The sequence below is a fragment of the Lutzomyia longipalpis genome, chromosome 3, assembly GCF_024334085.1.
Source record: "Lutzomyia longipalpis isolate SR_M1_2022 chromosome 3, ASM2433408v1".
Classification (NCBI taxonomy): Eukaryota; Metazoa; Arthropoda; class Insecta; order Diptera; family Psychodidae; genus Lutzomyia; species Lutzomyia longipalpis.
Window position 1 is genome coordinate 29006383 of NC_074709.1, and position 18913 is coordinate 29025295.

Here is an 18913-nt window from a genome sequence, read left to right on the forward strand (position 1 = left end):
ACGCTTTATTGTAGAAGAGAGAACTTTAATTAATTATTTTGCATGAAAAAAGATTTTTTTGATAAGAAGAAATAATAACAAGGTAAAGGAGATAATTATTTTCTTTTGAAAATAAAAATTTCAAGGGGCATCGCATTGAGAAAATTCGCATCAAACGCGTCAAAGGAAGAAAAATTCAAAAAGAAAGTCAATCATAACGCGTCCAGTTATAAGAGTTGGTATACCACAACGCGGATGGGTCAGTCTATGCGTTGTAATTTAATTTTTAAGTAGTATTAGTAGGCAAAGGTGATTTTTTATATGAAATTCATCAATTCGAAAGACAAAAATGGTTATATCTCAACTTCTATTGCACATACAGAAATTTCTTAACTAGTTTTGGAAAGGTATTCAAATAAGCTATAATCTGACATATATTTCAATACATTTCAAGGTCACCTCCAGAACACAAAATGGCGGTTTTTTGTTCTACTAAAACAGTTTTTTGCACTTTTCGTCCTAAAGGAATGGTTCTAGAGGTTTCTGATGTTCTAGATAGTTGTAGAGAATTACAAAACCTTTAATTTGATACCAAATTGAGCAAAATCGGACAATCCGTTCAAGAGATATGGCTCTTAGAACTTTTCAAATTCAAGAATTTTTCAAATGGCCATATCTTCTAAACGGCGACATAGATTTTCTTCATTTTCGGACTGATGAAAGATATTGAGTCAGGCTACAACATATCAAAATTTAAAAGATTTGCCTAATGGGGATTATGAGATATTGCCCCTTAAACTTAGGCAATTTTTGTTTTGTTTTTAGCGCCTCTTGCGGATGTTTTTGGAACTTGGAATGTTCTAGACAGTTGTAGGGCTTATCGAAACCTTTCATTTGATACCAAGATGGTCAAAATCGGTCAAGCCGTTCTCGAGTTATATCGAAAAAACACTTTTTGCTTTAGGCCGCCATATTTGCTAAACCGCTCGACCGATTTTCAAGTATGAATTGTTGATGAAAACGTCTCACTGAGCTCTACAACATACTAAAATTTCAGACCTCTAGCTGTAAGGGAAGTGGTTGATGGTAAATCAAAATGGCGGACGGCGGCCATCTTGGATTTTGAAAATGCGAAAAAATGAAATTTTACACCCACATTTCTATAGAAAACTTCAAACCGGAAGTCTCTATCTCTTGCCGTTCTCGAGCTATAAAACAAAGTTTAGCGCACCGGCCGGCCGGCAGGCCGGCCGGATCAAAAAATTTCCACCACCATTTTCGTAATGTGGGAAGTCTAAAACGTGCTCATACCAAGTTTGAGCCCGATCTGAGGTGGTCGGTTTTTCCGATGATTACAATACTTGGTATGCCACGATTGTGGTATACCAACTAATTAAGGCTGATTGGGATAGTTGGAAAGATGATTCACAAGGAAGCTAAAGCGTTATGCGGTAAAATTTAATTTATCTGCAGAAATAAATTTTCCGGAGAATTGTCTTTCAGGCATGTCCCTAATAAGCAAAATAAAAAAGTTAGGAACAAAATAAGGTTTTTGGGGTTTGAATTTTAAGGTTTAGTGGGATTTTTTAAAAAACGGATTTTCGGTCTTAATCTCGGCTAATTAATTTTTATTTCTGGCCAACGTTTCGGACTATTTTAGTCCTTCCTCAGGTCGTACAACAATATAAAAGAATACATAAGACTCAAAAAGACCTACATGACATTATTTTCTTACAATCAATGGACAAAATTAACCACGTCAAGAAATAATAAAAAATCACTACATCCACAACACAACTTTCTTTATCTCCTCTCATTGGTGGCCAATCTGTACTGCGCGCGCATCTCCCTCTTGCACCCCATCAGAGCGTTCCATCTCCCGCTGAGAGTAAGAGAGAGCCGAGAGAGCCGAGAGTAAGACCGAAAATCCGTTTTTTAAAAAATCCCATTCATCACCCACGGTCATCCCTTTACAATTTAAGGTTCAGGATCTAAAAAATAGAGTAGGATGAATTTTAATTTTCAGAAAAAAAAAGTTCTTTAGTATAAATTTTAAATTAAATGACTTAAAGAAGGTTTTTTAAACTGATTTTAAACTGAAACCTAGAACACGAAAAAGTTCGTTTGATTTGAATTTAAAGGAAGGTATTCAGAACTAACTTTACATTTTAGAACCTTAAAAATGTCATTGAATCTCAATTTTAGATCTTCCAATTAACATTTAACTTTTTTTGTTTATTTAATCCCTCCGCTTTACCCGTTAAGGACTGATGAGATATTTTCTTAAAAATATCTTTCAGCTAATTTGATTATTTTTTGTAGTTTTAAAACCTGAAATTTCTTTTTAGTCTTTTTAGTTCAGATTTTAGGATTCAGGAACTAACAAATATATTTTAAACAAATCATTACATGTAAAGCCCTAAAGGAAGTTTTTGATACAAAAAAATATAATTTTTAAGATATAAAGAAGGGCTCAGAATTACAATTAAAAGTTTAGCGTTAAAAAATTCTGAATTTAATGATTCAGTCAGTAAAGTTTCTAGATTGAATGTTCCCAGCATTTTGAAATAAAAATTTCAGGACTTAAATGAAGTTTTTGCATTTGAACTTCAAATTCTTTTTTTATTTTCAACTTAGGCGCCTGTAAAAAAGTACTTTAGAGCTTTCTGAATCTCAATTTAAAGCTTTTAAAAAATAAAAATTGAATATGAATTTCAGATCTTAAAATCTTACGAAAATTCTTTGTTCTTAAGCCTCTGATCTTTAATTTTTTAGTTCAATACGCTCGTTAAAGGGTTAGACTGGTTAGACATTTTCTAAGATACTTTGAGTCTTTCATATTTTTTTCGAACTAAGTTTTTATCTTGAAATTCAAGAAAAATCTAAATTTCATTTTTGAGTTTGAAACAAAAATTATTTAGGCTAAAACTTACTTTTAATTTGAAAAGAAAATTAATATAAAAAATCAGTAAATATCTACAAAAAAATTAAAATGACGTCATTTTTCCAAGACACCAACCATATCAAAAAAAATCTAAACAATTCATTAACAACACGATTGCAATATCAGTGACTTTTATAAAGCAATCCGAGCGCTTTTAGCGAATTTCTCAATGCGAAGCCACCAAAAATTAAAGATTTTTTTTTAAATTAGAAAAGAATTAATTTTAATAATTCCAATGACATTTTTCTCTTGCATTCAACAGCTACTGCCGACTGGCTGATATTGTGGATCAGCTCTTCCCGCCGATCCTTGCGGATGATTTCCAGTCGAATGAGTATTCGACGTTCCGCTACTGGCGCGATCCGCTGCCGGATATTAATTTCCTGGACATTGAGGGTGCTGCAATGGCGCCCCTTGCCGCCCCCACTGCTACCCCCACGGCGGACTTGGTGCCACCACAGGGTGCTGCTGAATAAATTTAACAAGAAAAAATTTACGTGGCTCTCTGCAAAATCCTCCCGGATGGATTTTTTATTTTCAATTAATTTATTACCATATTTTTCATTTTTTTTTAATTATTATTTTTAGTTAGTTTTTAAGGCTTTTAGTCTCTCATTTGTGATATACTCTGAGGTTTTTTTTTTATAAATTAAGTTTGTAATGATGAAAGTAGATCATCCAATGGAGGATTAATCCGCTTCTTGTAGCCCAAAATTACAAATTATTATTAATTAGTTTTTTTTTTTTAAATTAAAACCGTGATCTCTGTGAATTTTTTTTTGAAGTAGAAGAAGCTTTTAAAGGGCTTTTGCGCGCGAATTTCTTTTGGAAGGAATAAAGTGAATAAAAAAAGAATTAAAAATTAGAGGAAGTTTTAAAAATTTAATCAGAACTTAAATGTGCTACAAAACAAAACATTATGCGATATAAAATTATAGAGAAAGATGAATTTACTCACAGGTAATTGCGCTTTATGTGCGGCAAAATAAAATGCAAAAAAGAGCAAAAAAAAAGAGTTTTCTTTAATTTAATTTTATTTTATTTATTCATCGTCGGATTCTTCATCCATGGGGGCATCGGGACCATCTGCGGGGGTGTCCATTTCGTCATCAGCTCCATTTCCACTGTCACTGGCTTCGGGCTCATCCACAAAGGGCTCAAATCCGGCAGTTTTACTCCAGAGGCACTTGATGAGAAGCTTGAATGTGGCAATGGGCATGTTGCAGAGCTTCAGGATCTTCGCCTGTTCGGGCGTGAGAATGCTCCCGGCTTCGCAGACTCGGTATTCCTTGTAGAGGGACACAACGCCGCGTTCTAGCTTCGTTGGGAGCCCCAATTTCCGCAAATGTGGCTCAATGGCGTGAGAGAATTCCTCGCAAGGCCCAGCAGGGAGGATGATGGCCTCCTTGCTCGTATGCCCACTGCGGGCGTACTCAAGGGCTGAGTAGTCCTTAAACCAGTCCAGGACAACCTCCTTGGGGTGATCTGTGAAGAGTAGCCCACACTGTCCGGTGAGACGAAGCGACAGCTTGTGCAGATCCTCCCCAATCTTCTCCTCCAACTCCTTGGCGGCCTCATTGAGTCCCAACTGCATTATCCTGTTCTTCCCGAAGAAAAACCGGGAATCCTTCCACTGTGTCCGGAGCTCCTTCAGCAGGGTGTTGCGCATATTGTGAACGGAGAAAACATACACATTCGTGTACTTTGTCACACAACTCTGAATGTCCTCAATTATATGTTGCTTCCATACGAGTCCCTTCCGGTCAGTCTTTGTCAGGGAAACTGCAAAAAATCATCCAAAAAAATTCATCAAAATCCAGGAAATGAAAATCATCCACAAAGCTCTCTAAGAATCACAGAAAATACAGAGAAATTCAGCTTTTCTACTTACTCTTCTTATCCCTCTTTGACTTGGGCATTTTGTGTGGGTGTTTTATGTACAAATACAATGAGAAAATGTCCTGGAAATCCTGAAAATTCTCAAAATCTCAGGATAAACCATGAACCACGTGCTGCGAGGGTTTGTTTTGGGAATTTTTGACAATTCCCCTTTGACATTTGCATCGCAGCGCCATCTCTCTCGCGGATCTTCCACGGAGAATTCTACGAACCGCGAAGATTTCTTCCATTGGACATTGGCAGCAACATTTGAGGGGTTTCCGCGAAAAGTCGTATTAAAATTTTGTTTGCCGTGAGTGAGTGCATCGAGGTGTAGATTGTGCCATTTTCTGTGCTGTTTCTTCACCCCTTCTCACGAAAAGTAAGTACAAATGCCCCTTGGGGTCCGTGGTGGGTGCTTCTGGTGCAGTTCCGGCGGAAATCCCCGGGAAATGGGGTGAAAAATGAATTTTTCTCCTGTGACGCATTGAGGAGTGTCCGGGCGGCCATTTTCCCAATTTTTCATTCCATTACTCTCCGCACACACACACTCTTGTCGTCTCTTTCACACTTACGCACTGCTGGGGAGTGGTGGTGTATTGGTGTCTCACTCGCGCGACAGCCGACACCACCTATATAGATGTATGTATGTATGAATGATTTTGGAGGCCGCCGGAATACCATTGAAAAGAAAATTATCCATTTGCGAGGCGCGCATTTTGAATGCATTTGGGAAAACCAATGCGACGGTGAGACCCTCGTGGTGTGCAGCTAATTGGGGGCACCGCACGGTGGGTGGGAAAGCACCGTGTGCGATGTGAAAAGGTATGTGCCGCGGAGTGTGGCCACGAGAGGCGCAACAGTCGGGAAGGGGGGCGTTGCGGTGCGTGCGTTTCCTCACAAGTTCCGGAAACATCTTCACAAGTGGATTAAAATCTCTCCTTCCCGTCCACTTCCTGACCCCATCGCGTGTGTGCAACCGTTGTGGGGTTTCTTCACCGCGACAGGGTCACCACCATTTTGAGGAGACTTACCCGGATAGAGGGGGGATGGGTGCGCAAACGAGGTGCTCCGCCGCGCATGCCATGGGGCACACCATGGAGTACGTGCGCGCTTCCGTGGCCACGTCTCGGGCAGAGAGTTTCTCAAAAATCGACATCTCGTCGTGGTGCGTTGTCATGGATTCGCCAGCCCGCCAGCCCCATGAGAACGACCCGAGAGAGAGAGTGAAGGAAAATTTAGAAAATTCCCAACGTTCCTCCTCTATTAATAGCCCCCATTCGACTACTTTGATTGACTCATTTTTATTTTTAATGAGAAAAAAAATTTCAAAGAGGTTTTCCTTTGAAACCGTCACGCACGAGGAGAAAAATCTCCACAGCAGGGGAGAAAAATTGTCCGTCGCACCACCAGAAGAAGCCCACCCAGCTCTCCTTGCCCCCATCTCTCCATCATCACCCACATCCATGAGAAAATCCCTGCAGAGAGAGAGAGAGAGAGAAGAAGAAATTTCTCTTTGGGAGGAAAAAGTGAGTCATCGAACATTCTTCGGCAACATTTTGCCACCTCCGGCATGTTGGCGAAGAAGTCACACAGCCAGCAATTGGGGACTCTCGCATTTTTCTCAATGCAATCACATAAATTGCCCGCTATCCGGTTTTTCAGCGGCTGCGACGACTGGAATGCAGTACGCACTTCCAGCGAGCCCCATTCACCTACATTTTACCTCAGTCAGTTAGTCAAGACGTTTTTCGGGATTCACGCGCGCGGGAAGACGCGCAAAATAGCTCAATAATTGCCCTTCCGCGGGCTTCTTTTGCCTCATCCGTACAAGAGCAAAGTTTCTCCGTGAAAAGTGATCTTGTTGCACTTGTTTTTGGCTCAAGAAAGAAATCAAGGTTGTCCAGCTTTATCTTACTTGATTGAAGAGATTTTTCTTATTAGCTTTACGAACATTGTAGTAACACACACCAAGCAAAGATTTACGCGATATGCTGCTCGTTATAAGAGAATGAAAAAGACAAATTCTCTCTCTCTCTCTCTCGCTTGTCAATTCAATGACGTTTCGATGAACTTATTGTGAAACTTTCATCAGGTCTTTTTGATTATTAATTAGTATGATGAAAGGATAGTGAAGAAGCTAATTATATGCTTTTCTATTAATGTTTTTATGTTTTACTTTATGAACCTTCTTGGAGTTCTTTTAATAAAAAAACAATTTCCAAAAATTTGGTTTATTGAAACTTTGAAAAATTGTTTTTTTTATTTGGTTTCATAGACAATAAAAGTTCTGAATATTTCTGATTATTTTTTCTCTATTTTTGTTTTATTTTTCTTTTATTTAACTTTTCGATTGGCTTTTGAATCTTTTACAGGTCTTGTTGATTAAAAAGTTATGAATGAAAAATTGAAAAAATAAAAGAATAAAGAATCTAAAAATAAAACCAAAATATTCCGTTTTGTGTTTCATTGAATGAAATAAATTGATCTTCATAGCTTGATTTAAAAGCTTTCTTATCTTTTTACATTTTATAGTTAAATTTAATTTGAGAAACTTTTAGATAAAAAAAAAATTTTTTTTACAAGCAAAAGCTAAAATGTTGCGTTCTTTAACTTTCAATAATTGTTTTGGATTACTTTTCAATGTTTGTGAATCTAAATAAATCTGAACGGACTTTTAATTAAATAATTCAATTTCAAAAGTTAAAGTTCAATTAAATAATAAAAACTTGATAACTATGTATCGTAATGATGTTTATTAAAATATTTTATTGAGGCCTGTCTAGACTTCTTTAAGACGGTTATCAAACCAATAATAGGTAAGCTGTTCTGTAAAAAAAATTTAATATCTCATTTTCTTTGAGCGAAATTTTAATTTTCAATTTAAAAAAATAATTAACAAAAACTAATAGGTAAAGTAAAACATCGCTTAAAAGTTGAAAAAAAAAATCTTTTTCCGTCTGAATTCTTTTTTGTGTTTTTCAGAAATAAAATCTTTAAACAAAACATAAGAAAAAGAATCATCTGCCATTAATTTGCACGTAGTTATATTTTTTTTTAAATAGAAAAAAACATAGAATAAATAAAGCTTCTTATGATGAATTTCCTTGGGAGAAAAACCATCGCGCTAAGATCCAATTTAAAATAAAGAAACAAATTGAAATATAAATTGCGAACAAATTTCATTTTAACAAAATCAATAATACGTAATTTCTGATTGAAGAATCATTTCTTTTTAATGGGGGAAGAAAGAAACAATATCAAATGTCTCGTCGAGATGAAGGGGGAGCATCTTAAGATATTTAACAGATAAAGCGTGGAAAATTGATATATATTGAACATTATATTGTTTGCTGAACGTGAGAAACAAGAGAAATGCGTTGTAAATAAACAATAATATTCATCCAAAGTAGTAACTAAAGTAGCACAAGAAGGAGTGTCTGTCTAGGTATTATTAAGTAGTTAAGTTGTGCTTAAACTTGTGGGAGTTAGTTCCTTAAACTTTAAGAAAAGTTCTGTGTAGAAGAAGATCAACTGACGACGCGAATTAATTTTTGATTAATTTGAAAAAGCTCTCTGGGTGACACCATAGGAAGGATTTGTGGTTTATTTTGCATTTTGTTCTCCACAATATCCCTAAGTAAACTAAGCTACACCCACGCAATAGAGAGAGAGAGCTTTTTGTAACAGAAAACAAAATTTAAAATGGTGATTGCACCAACATAATGAATTTTCTGTGTAATGAGTTTTCAGTGAGAAAATCCCGCACTTTTCCCACAAATCTATGGTTTATCTCGGAACTTTAAAGAAATAGTGATATGTATGTAGTGTTGTATATACATAGTATGGGATGCTATATATAGTAACAAACGATGCAAAATACATAGTTTTGGTGTGTGACACGATAAAACCATGCGGCGAGAGAGAGGAGACAGTTTAATGAGGAAGAACGAAATGACATTGCCGCAATATGGTGCTGAAATTATGTTTGAAATTTGAGACGAAAGAGAAGCAAAATTCCTTCGTTTTTTGTTGTTGTTGTTCCTTTTGTATTAATACCAAATTCTCTGCCAAGGTCGGACGTCGCGTATAATGGCAATTTTCTGCGAGAGAGTTTGCTGCTGCCTTTTGATGATGCTTTTAATAAGAAAAAATTATGCTCCATAGTCCCCGTACCTATATTTATGTATTTAAAATTACAAAATGATTTTTTTTAAGAGAATTGAGGAGCCTTCATTCCCTTCACCTCTAGCCCCCATCCCACGAGACACGCACAAAAAGCTCCTAAATATTTGATTGACGCGCGTTGAGCAAACATTGAGAGTAAATTTTTATACGCAGGGGGTTGGATTGTTGGGGTTGGGGGGTGGTATGGCAGTTCAATTTGCTGCTCAACTCTGAAAATATTCTAAAAATTATGGGGATGAAGGTATGAGTCCGCGTGTAAATGAGATTCAGATGATTTTCTCACTGTTTGAAGCTCCTCTCTCTCACTCACCCATCCAGAATGGCCCAACCAGAAGCTTTTTGATGAAAAAAATTACATACATATACCGTTCAATATTTCTTTCTTCAAACATACTTTATTGACGTCACTCAAATTGCTTTTATTCATGCTTCAGTGAAAATAAGAAACATTTTATACATCATTTTATTTCGTCCATACATTACTTTGTAACAGATCTTCATTGCTCACATCCGCATTTTAAATCTCTTCTTCCTTGTGTGAATTGAAAGGAAGATGGATTGTAAGCAAAAGGTCCTCTCAACTTTCATGCAAGGAGAGGGAGAATTTCATTCATTTTTATAGAAAAGTCCCAAAAAAATGCAAAATCATTTAATTTTTGACTCATGATAAAAAAAGCTGAAGAAATTTTTTCAAAGATTGAATGGTTTTCTTACAAAGTCAACGTTCATTTTCTTGGCAATTCAGTGGCAGTGACACTGGCATTAAATTCACAATGATACAATAAACCATGATGAAATTGACAAGACAAAAGGTAGCATTTATTCACACATTGTTTGCACTTAAAATGTGAATGATATGCTAAGCAAAATGTAGGTAATTTATACGAAAGAAACATTGTTGAGCTTCACGTCAAGCGGATTTCGCAGAAATGTAGAATTATATGATAAAAACTAATAAAATTAACGTTAAAACATAAATTCTAACGAAAGAAGAAGTATTTGTCACAAAGAAGAGCTCTGATTGGATATCTTTACGTGTTTAACCCTTTTAGGAAAATTAAAGCTCTTACAGAATTTTTGAATGTCTTATCAAGAACATCTAGTTTTTTTTTTTCTCCAATTAGTATAAATTCTTCAATGTTGATTAAATTCTTGTCTTAACCCTTTAACGTTTTTTGGGTCATACGCTGACCCAAACGTGAAACATTTTATTTTTTCAATTATTTAAGAATGTAATTGTTTTCAATGTTACAAATGCATCAAATTCACGCATAAGGGGCCAAAGAAGACGTTCTGACTGAGAAAAGTCCTCTAAAAAAATTCATAGAATAAAAATCGCGATAAAAGAGCGCATGTTTCAATGTTTTTATGTTTCACGTTGGACGTTAAAGGGTTAAGGAGATGGATTTTATTGATTTTCTCTCAATAACTGTTCAAATTAACCAAGAACTTTCATTCAAAAGGTAATGGAGTGAAAATCATTTAATCGTCTGATCCTACAGAAGCTTTCAAGAGCTTTTAACCGTTTGTTGGATATATATTTTTTGTATTGCAAAGAATGAGAGAAAAGAGAGACTTTTGCTTCAATTGAATTCATTTGAGATTAAATATATGTAATTGTGTAAAAATTGAAAACTTGAATTTAAAATATCTAAAATTCATTTTTGCCTTTGAAGGAAAACTGTTTAATAAAAAAACATTAACTTTCCTTGAATATTTTACTTAAAAAAAGCTTTTAAAAAATTCTAGACAATTTTAATTGCAAAGAAGCTTAAAGGATTACAAAAAACGTTTCAAAGAAATGGTTTTAAAGAGAAACAATTCTTAATCTATTTTCGGAATTGTTCATTTCTTTCATTCTCTATTCACTACTGCACCTTCAGCTGATAATCTCGTGTAAATCCTTTAATTGCAAAGTTTCTGAGAGGTTTTACAAACTCTACTATTATTAGCCATTTGTTTCTATTTATTAAGAACAACAAAGTTCTTATTCAATGCTTATTAAAAAAAAATTCTTATCAAAAAGGCAGAAAAAAGGTCCCAGTTAGAGCTTAATTTTTCAACAAATATTACAACAATTAAAAATATTAAATATTTATCAATTCCTTTGACTAATTAAGAAAAAAAAATCCAACAAAAAATCGCAAAGAAAAGTTAAAAGAATAATCTTTCTTTATTCACTTTTCTCGAACAATCTGTTCCCACTCATCTCAATTTCAAGTTGAAAAAAAAAGATGAATACTCTATAGCTTATTAGTTTATTTGTATAATACATATATCGATAGAATATAGAAAAGAATTATATACAATGAAGATACAATTTTCAATGTTAGCTTAAAAGAAATAATATAAGTTGTGTAGTAAAAAAAAACATTGAATGATGTCTCAAGTGCTAAAAAAGTTTTTATAGTGCGACGAAAGCTGCTTATAGTGGGAGGAGGAGAAGAGAGCGAAGGAGAGGAATGAAGCAAAAAAAAAAAGGCGAACCATTGAGTTGTGAATTTTCTGAGGAAAAAAAACTTCTTTATCTCGCGTATTGCGCTAATACTCACGTGGCTCTCTGGCGAGTATTTAATTCTCGCCAATAAGCGCCATTTGTAAGTAGCGCGCGCGTTTTGAATTACATAATCACTTGTAGTGTATGCATGTAGTATGATAGTAAGTAATTTTGTGTACAAACTGTGGGGGCTCTCGGAAAATTTCCACACCAAAGTCGCGTCATTTTGGAAAGAAAGTTATCATGTGGCTGTACTGTAAGGATGTAGTATCAATTATTAATTGAAAATAATAAAATATATAGGGGAACGTGGCCCAAATCGGACCGCCGCCCAATTGCGACCGCCTCTTTTTCTCGTAAATGACGAAATATTATAAAATTAGTTTCACTACATTATGAAGATATTATAGTAAGGTAATGTTAGCGCCTAAAATAAATTAATTTGGTACACAACAGGGCAAATTAAAAATCAAAATTCATTTTCAGCACTTGGCCGACATTTTCTGATTTTAGAAACTAAGTTGATATGAGTTTTTTTCCCACTATTATGTCTCATATTATGCCGCATTTCTGTAGCTTAGAGGGTCTAGTTTATTACTTGATTTACAATTTTTTGAAAGATTTTAGGTATTTTAAGTAATTAAGTGAAAATGTAATACATGCAGAATGTTCTAATTGCGACCCCCAAAATGTTTCAATTCGGACCGTTTATTTCCACCACTCACCACGGTAAAGCAGCCGCGCATGCGTGTAGTGGTGTGGAAGTGTCTTTCTCACACAGACCGCGCTGTGTTTTGATTTCGGGAAAATCAATATTTTTTCACGTTTCTTGAAAGTTTTTTCGCCGTGAAAATGTTCCAAAAGCCAAAGGGGAGTGCAGTTAGTGTAATTTACGCATTCCTCAGAAGAATTTTCGTGGATTTTCTGCGAATTACGTCAGTGAGTGCGCAATTGTCGGTGTGTGTGAAAGTGTGTGTAGTCACCTCGAGGGCGAAATGTCAAAACAAATGTGGGGAAAATTGAAAATAAATTCTTGATTTTCCAGCTTTTCCGGGTAATTCATGGTGTTTTTCCTATTTATAGTAGTGATAAAAGTGATCTACTAGTGAAAAACCCACAAATTACGGCAAAAACAGGGGGTCGCAATTGGAACACTCGGGGGGTCGCAATTAGAACACCGTGGTGAAAAAGTGCAATTTTAGCAACTTTTTTTAATTCCATTATTACTCAGAACAGGTAAGAGTTAGAAGGTTTGCATCTATAGAACAAAGTTAGCCTATTAAATGACCTTTCCAATGGTACCAAACTTGGGAAGATTTAATTCATTTTAATATGACTTTTTTCAATCCTTCTGAAACAGAATTTAGGGGGTCGCAATTGGGCCACGTTCCCCTATACATAAAAACCACCCACTCATGTGTGTGTGCGTATATAGCACGCGTGGACGATAAAATTTTTATGCTAAAACACCAAAGAATGAAAGTAGAACATGTATAAAAGATATGCTCCACGCTTATGTATGTTTTCAAATGTGCGTTGATGGTCTCTTTTGGTTATTTGATGAAGAGATCCTAAAATGGGTTATATGTGTGTCAGAGTATTAAGGGAGTGGAAGGAGGGAGAGAGTGCGAGCAAATTGTAATGTTTGAATGATTAAGGGTTTCTGCGTGAAAAGGGGTTGACCGAACCAAAAAGCTCCACCAATATAAAAGTTAAATTTTTCCACTCTTTAATTTTCAATTTTTTTCCCTTGAAAACCTTCGCATATTTATGTGCGTACAATCGTACAATCCTAATACAAAATATATTTGTTCACAGAGTGAGAGTTATCAATGAGATAAGCTTGTATTGAAAATATATTAGTCCTACCCTTTGATAAGGAAAATTATGTGTGTAGAGTATACTAAATAAAATATATATACGATAATAAACTTAACATTTTTTTCACAATCTCTTCACTGTTGCAGTCTTTATCATTATCATGTGATAAGAGTTGATTAGACGTTATTTCACAGAGTATTATCAAATTGTGAACTCTATATATAGTTTTCGGTTTTTTTTCCTTTTCATCTCTTCCACATTTTACGTTGATTTATGTACCTATATTAAATAATGCATACGTCGGAGTAAAATAATCTTCACGTGATTTGCAATTTTTTTTTATTTAATGACTGACGTAGGAACTTCCTAGAAAGATTTTTTTACGTGGTATTCTCAGAAAGAATTTTTCTTTAAATTCTTTAGAACATTTTTTGTCGTTTGTGTAAATGATTCTTTGGAAGATTTATTGCTCTTTCTTCAGGTCTCAAAAGAGTAGAGAATTGTCATAAATGTCACTGAAATAAACAAGAGATGGCTCTGTATTCAGTTGTTTTTTTCTTCACACAAAGTGACATTTCTACAAATTCAATTTCAAAAGAAGATTTTCTTAAATCTTCCATGAAAAGTTAAGCTTTAAAGCAGATTTTCAATGAACTAAATGAAGCAACAAAAAAGTACAGAAAAGCTCTCCGTGCTTTTGCAGAAAATACTTATTTCCCAAGGGCAAAAGACGCAGCTTTTAATCACTTTATAGAAGTGAAAGAAAGAATGACAAGTTCGTTGAAATTACTTTTTAGCTACTCGTCTTGATTTTCAATGTGAATAAGAACTTTTTTTTCTTTGCCACTTCTTACAGACACAGTGCGTGTCTCTGGAAAGTCTATTAGACGGGAGTGAAGGAGAAAATGTACTGGTAAGCTGACCAAGCTTACGGGAGCTGTGTTTCTTTCAGTGTACTAATTTTGTGAGAGCAAACTAGAACGCGAATTAATTTAAATACGCGCAAAGTCGGGAAAAGTTGAAAAGTCATACCCTAAGAAATCTTTAGAAGGCCATATCTCGAGAACGGATCCATAGATTTTCATAAATTTTTTTTTGTTTGAAAGGTCTTGAAGTCAGCTATAACATATCGAAAAATGAAAAACATGCCAACTTTGGAAGGCTATATCTCGAGAACGGATCCATAGATTTTCTTCATTTTTGGCATGAAGCTAGATAATATGGTCAGCTACAACATATCAAAAAATGAAAAAAATTTATGTCGCCGTTTTCGAGATATTCATCGAAAACTAATCGAAAATTTTGTTTTCGATTTTTGGCCCCCTAGCGGTCACTTTTGAAACTTCGGATGTTCTAGAGAGTTGTAGGGTTTGTTAAGATCTTTCATTTGACCCCGGGTTGATCAAAATCGGTCAAGCCGTTTTCGAGTTATGGTCGATTTTCGATGAAAAATTGTGGCGGCCATATTGACTAAACGGCTTGACCGATTTTCGAAAATGAGGTATCGTTGGAAAGCTCTTGATGGCCCCTACAACATATCAAAATTTCAGCCCTGTAGCTATAATAGCGGCTGAGATATAGCGAAAACAAAATTTTGAGGTTATTCAAAATGGCGGACGGGGGGGTGGGGGGTAAAATTTGACGTCATAATCGGACGTCTTCCAGTCGACTTTTAAACTTTGCCGTTTACCGCAAGTCTCTATCTTTTACCGTTCTCTTGCAATTTATGGTTGAACTACGGCGGACGGCCGGACGGACGGCCGGACGGCCGGAAAAAAAAATTTTTGGCGCATACGTTTTTTGGAATGTGGGGACCCTAATTCGTGCTCATCCCAAGTTTGAGCCCGATCTGACGACTTTCGATTTTGCTCGGTACACAAAAGCTGTGTCTGAAAGAAACACAGCTAAAAATGTGAAACGCCATTGTTCGGATTGAAATTGAGAAGAGAAAAAAATCTCTAATACTCTCGCAATTTAATCAATTTCTATTATAGCAAATTAAATTCAATTTACATCTTATTTTGCCATTTTTTCCAATCGTTCTTTGTTGCATTATATTAGCTGTGATTCTTTCTTCAAAGAAGCACAGCTTCTGTGTACACTCAAAAATGCAAAGTCGTCAGATCGGGCTCAAACTTGGGATGAGCACGAATTAGGGTCCCCACATTCCAAAAAACGGTGGCGCCCAAAATCTTTCCGTCCGTCCGGCCGGCCGGCCGTCCGTCCGGCCGGAACCTTTCGCTAAATTGTAAGAGAACGGTAATAGATAGAGACTTGCGGTCAACGGCAAAGTTCATATATCGGGTGGAAGACATCCGATTATGAAGTCAAATCCAACCCCCCCACCCCCGCGACCGCCATTTTGAATAACCTCAAAATTTTGTTTTGCTTATATCTCAGGCCATATTATAGCTACAGGTCTGAAATTTTGATATGTTGTAGAGGCCATCAAGACCTTTCCAACGATATCTCATTTTCGAAAATCGGTCAAGCCGTTTAGTCAATATGGCCGCGACAATTTTTCATCGAAAATCGACCATAACTCGAAAACGGCTTGACCGATTTTGATCAACTCGGGCTCAAATGAAAGATCTCAGCAAACCCTGCAACTCTCTAGAACATCGGAAGTTTCTAAAGTCACCGCTAGAGGGCTTAAAATGAAAAACAAAATTTTCGATGAGTTTTCGATGAATATCTCGAACACCGCTTTATAGAATTACTTCATATTTTGATATGTTATAGTTGACTGTAGTATCTATCACCATGCCAAAAATGAAGAAAATCTATGTAGCCGTTCCGGAGATATCGCGTTTTAAAGTTTACATGTCATATCCTGAGTTGCATAAGTCCAACGCCCCGCGAAGCGGGGCGTTTTATATATACACATATAAAATAAAATAAAATATATATAAATGCATAGATATATACATTATATATATACATATAAAAATGAAAGATAAATATATATAAACTGCAAAGATAAAAATTAAATATAGCATGGATGGAACAGTATAAAGCGAAAGAACGGTAAGTAAAACTTACGGGCTGTGATTCTTTCTTTGTCAGTGAAATGTGAAATTGACGGAAAATTGAGGATGGGCAAATTTTGAGGAAGGCTTTCTCGCGTACCGAATCACAGCCAACGCTCACGATTAAGGCTTCTCACAAAATTTCTGCGCGTTGGCTGTGATTCGGTACGCGAGAAAGTCTTCCTCAAAATTTGCCCATCCTCAATTTTCCGTCAATTTCACATTTCACTGACAAAGAAAGAATCACAGCCCGTAAGTTTTACTTACCGTTCTTTCGCTTTATACTGTTCCATCCATGCTATATTTAATTTTTATTTTTTTTACGTACCAATTACAGAAAGTGTAGTAAATCACTCATGAATGTACCTACACAGAAAATAAAAGTTCGTAGCATTGTTCGTCAAATTTCGTGAAAAGTTCGTAACTCCAATGCTTTTACATAGGAAAATTCACCTCCAGGTTCGTAAAATGGGGTCTCACTCCCAGGGAGGTTAACCCCATTTTACGAACCTGGAGGTGAAATTTCCCATATAAAAGCATTGGATCTACGAAGCTTTCATGAAATTTGACGAACAATGCTACGAACTTTTATTTTCTGTGTACAGAGTAATTATTGCGAAAAACATGGCTATATTTTATCAAAAAGGATTGAAAAAATATCCTTGCTACCTGAAAAAATAAAATAAATTATTTTCAAGCGAAATATTGCGCAATAAATTTAATTTTTCAATCAGTTGAATAGAACAGAATGGGGGTGTAGTATTATTTTTCACACTGACTGTATGTCCTTGCTTATCTGCCTGTGTGAATCCTTTTCATACTAATCCCAGCATCCTGAATAGAGAGCTAAATTGTTCATTTGACCCTCAACTTTTACATGTACAAAGCTATATGATTATATAGTATGTTGTGATACCTACGAGAAATGAAAACAAGGTGGGAAAGTAAAGTGAAAAAGAGCAGAGAGGATGGATTTGTAGGAATATGTGGGCGACACGTATCACTGTGATGTTGTTAATATTAAATATCCCTAATATGTGCTATCAAATCCACTCATATTTCACAAAGTTTCTTGCAGAAAATTCGATTTTTTCTCTCTCTTTTTTTTCGGGGATGAATAAATCCGAAAAAAAGTAAAAGGTTTTTGGTACTCTGTTGAAACTTTTCTATGTGCACTGAAAGAAATGTCTCAAAGTGGTCTCAAAAGGCATTGAAAATGGAAATAAAAAAAAAATGTCTTAAACGGACTGAAAGAGCATCTAAAACTAACTCTAAATAAAAAGCGTCTAAATCAGATTCCAAAAATGTCTTAAACTGACTTACAAAATGTCTTTTGTGGTCTCTAAGATTGTTATCGCATGCAACGCCATCTCTTGTTAAATTTAATGACATTTATATGACAATTTCCCTGTTTTTCATGACCTGAAGAAAAAGCAAAAATGCTTCCAAATAAATCATTTAAAATAATGAATTAACTTTCCTAAAAGAAACACAATAAAAGATTTCCAATAAGAATTTAGAGAATGTAGCTGAATGTAGGTTCATTTTATATATAATGCAGGTATGTCAATACATACATACATAATTAACTGGAAAATCTATCGTAACAATTTTCCATCTCTTTTTTCTTTTTTTTTTTCTTTCTGTGTCGTGATAAATTTAACCAACTGTCATCAGGAGCCCATGATGATGATGATGTATTGAGTTAGGAAAATAATTTTCTCTCTCCTTTCCACCTCCCTCTGCATCTCATCGTTTTCCTTTTGTCTTCCCATCTCACTTCATCCCACGCTATGTGTATGTGTGTTAATAATTTCACTCCCTTGTGCTGTGTTGGAGGATAGATGTATATTGAAAGTATTTGAGGGTTGCTCGTGGTTTATTTATAGATGGATGGAGCAAAATTCTCGTACACTCTCCCTGGAACATTTTCCACCATATCATTCCCCATATTCAAGGGGAAGAAGAGGGAGCTGGGAGCTAAATCAAACCATTCTTCTTCTATGTTTATTTTACACAATACAACAAAATAAGATTGAAATCACCCCATTCTCTCCTTTTATTTTTGTTTGAATAAAATAAAATATTCAGGCAAACTCCTTTAAAAGTTTTCCACAAAAAGGAAATTCTTTCCCTTTTTTTTTAGAATCTTTTTATTGAGAAAACAAAGCAAAGAAAGTTTGCAAAAAATATCCAATTGAAAATCATTTGATTTACCATTTAATTGGGGGTTAATTTTATTGGCAAACTCTACTGGTGGATGGTTAAGTGAGTATAGAATTTTCTCTTATCATCTACGCACTTACAATATGTATGGTTTTTTGCTACCTACCATGGGAATTGATTTAAATTTCCACGTACAAGTACTACAAACATTTTATGGAAGTTTAATTGAATTAAATTTCAAAGGAAAGACAGTAGAGGAGGGCACAAAAAAATCTGTCTATTCACCTTGTTAGAATATTACTTGAGGGGAAGTGAAATTAATTGGTAATTTACTATTTTTCATTATTTAATTATATATGTATAGTATACCTGTGTATATGTTCCATTACACATAGATCTTGACTACATAAT

General features: G+C 35.2%; 3 protein-coding genes across 6 annotated transcripts in view; 2 read left to right on the forward strand and 1 right to left on the reverse strand.

Annotated features, from left to right (window-relative positions):
• Positions 1 to 3936, forward strand: part of LOC129793692 (phosphatidate phosphatase LPIN2) — a 32911-nt gene extending 28975 nt beyond the window's left edge. For both annotated transcript variants that reach the window (XM_055833883.1, XM_055833884.1), the window contains exon 8: positions 3186 to 3936. In XM_055833883.1, the coding sequence (XP_055689858.1) occupies positions 3186 to 3399 (214 nt within the window). In that variant the 3' untranslated portion in view covers positions 3400 to 3936. The remainder of the gene's footprint in view (positions 1 to 3185) is intronic.
• Positions 3786 to 4929, reverse strand: LOC129793694 (mRNA turnover protein 4 homolog). Its single transcript, XM_055833888.1, has 2 exons — positions 4815 to 4929; positions 3786 to 4705 (listed from the first exon to the last, which is right to left on the reverse strand). The coding sequence occupies exons 1-2, from the start codon at positions 4840 to 4842 to the stop codon at positions 3966 to 3968; spliced, it is 768 nt and encodes a 255-aa protein (XP_055689863.1). The 5' UTR covers positions 4843 to 4929; the 3' UTR covers positions 3786 to 3965.
• Positions 4930 to 5072: 143 nt separating this feature from the next.
• The window catches only part of LOC129793695 (14-3-3 protein zeta), a 40143-nt gene continuing 26302 nt past the window's right edge, over positions 5073 to 18913 (forward strand). For 2 of the 3 annotated variants that reach the window (XM_055833889.1, XM_055833893.1), the window contains exon 1: positions 5073 to 5183. The gene's annotated coding sequence lies outside the window, so the exon portion shown is untranslated. Of the gene's footprint in view, positions 5184 to 14168; positions 14221 to 18913 lie in introns of those variants that run through there. The other variant, XM_055833892.1, reaches the window with a different exon arrangement.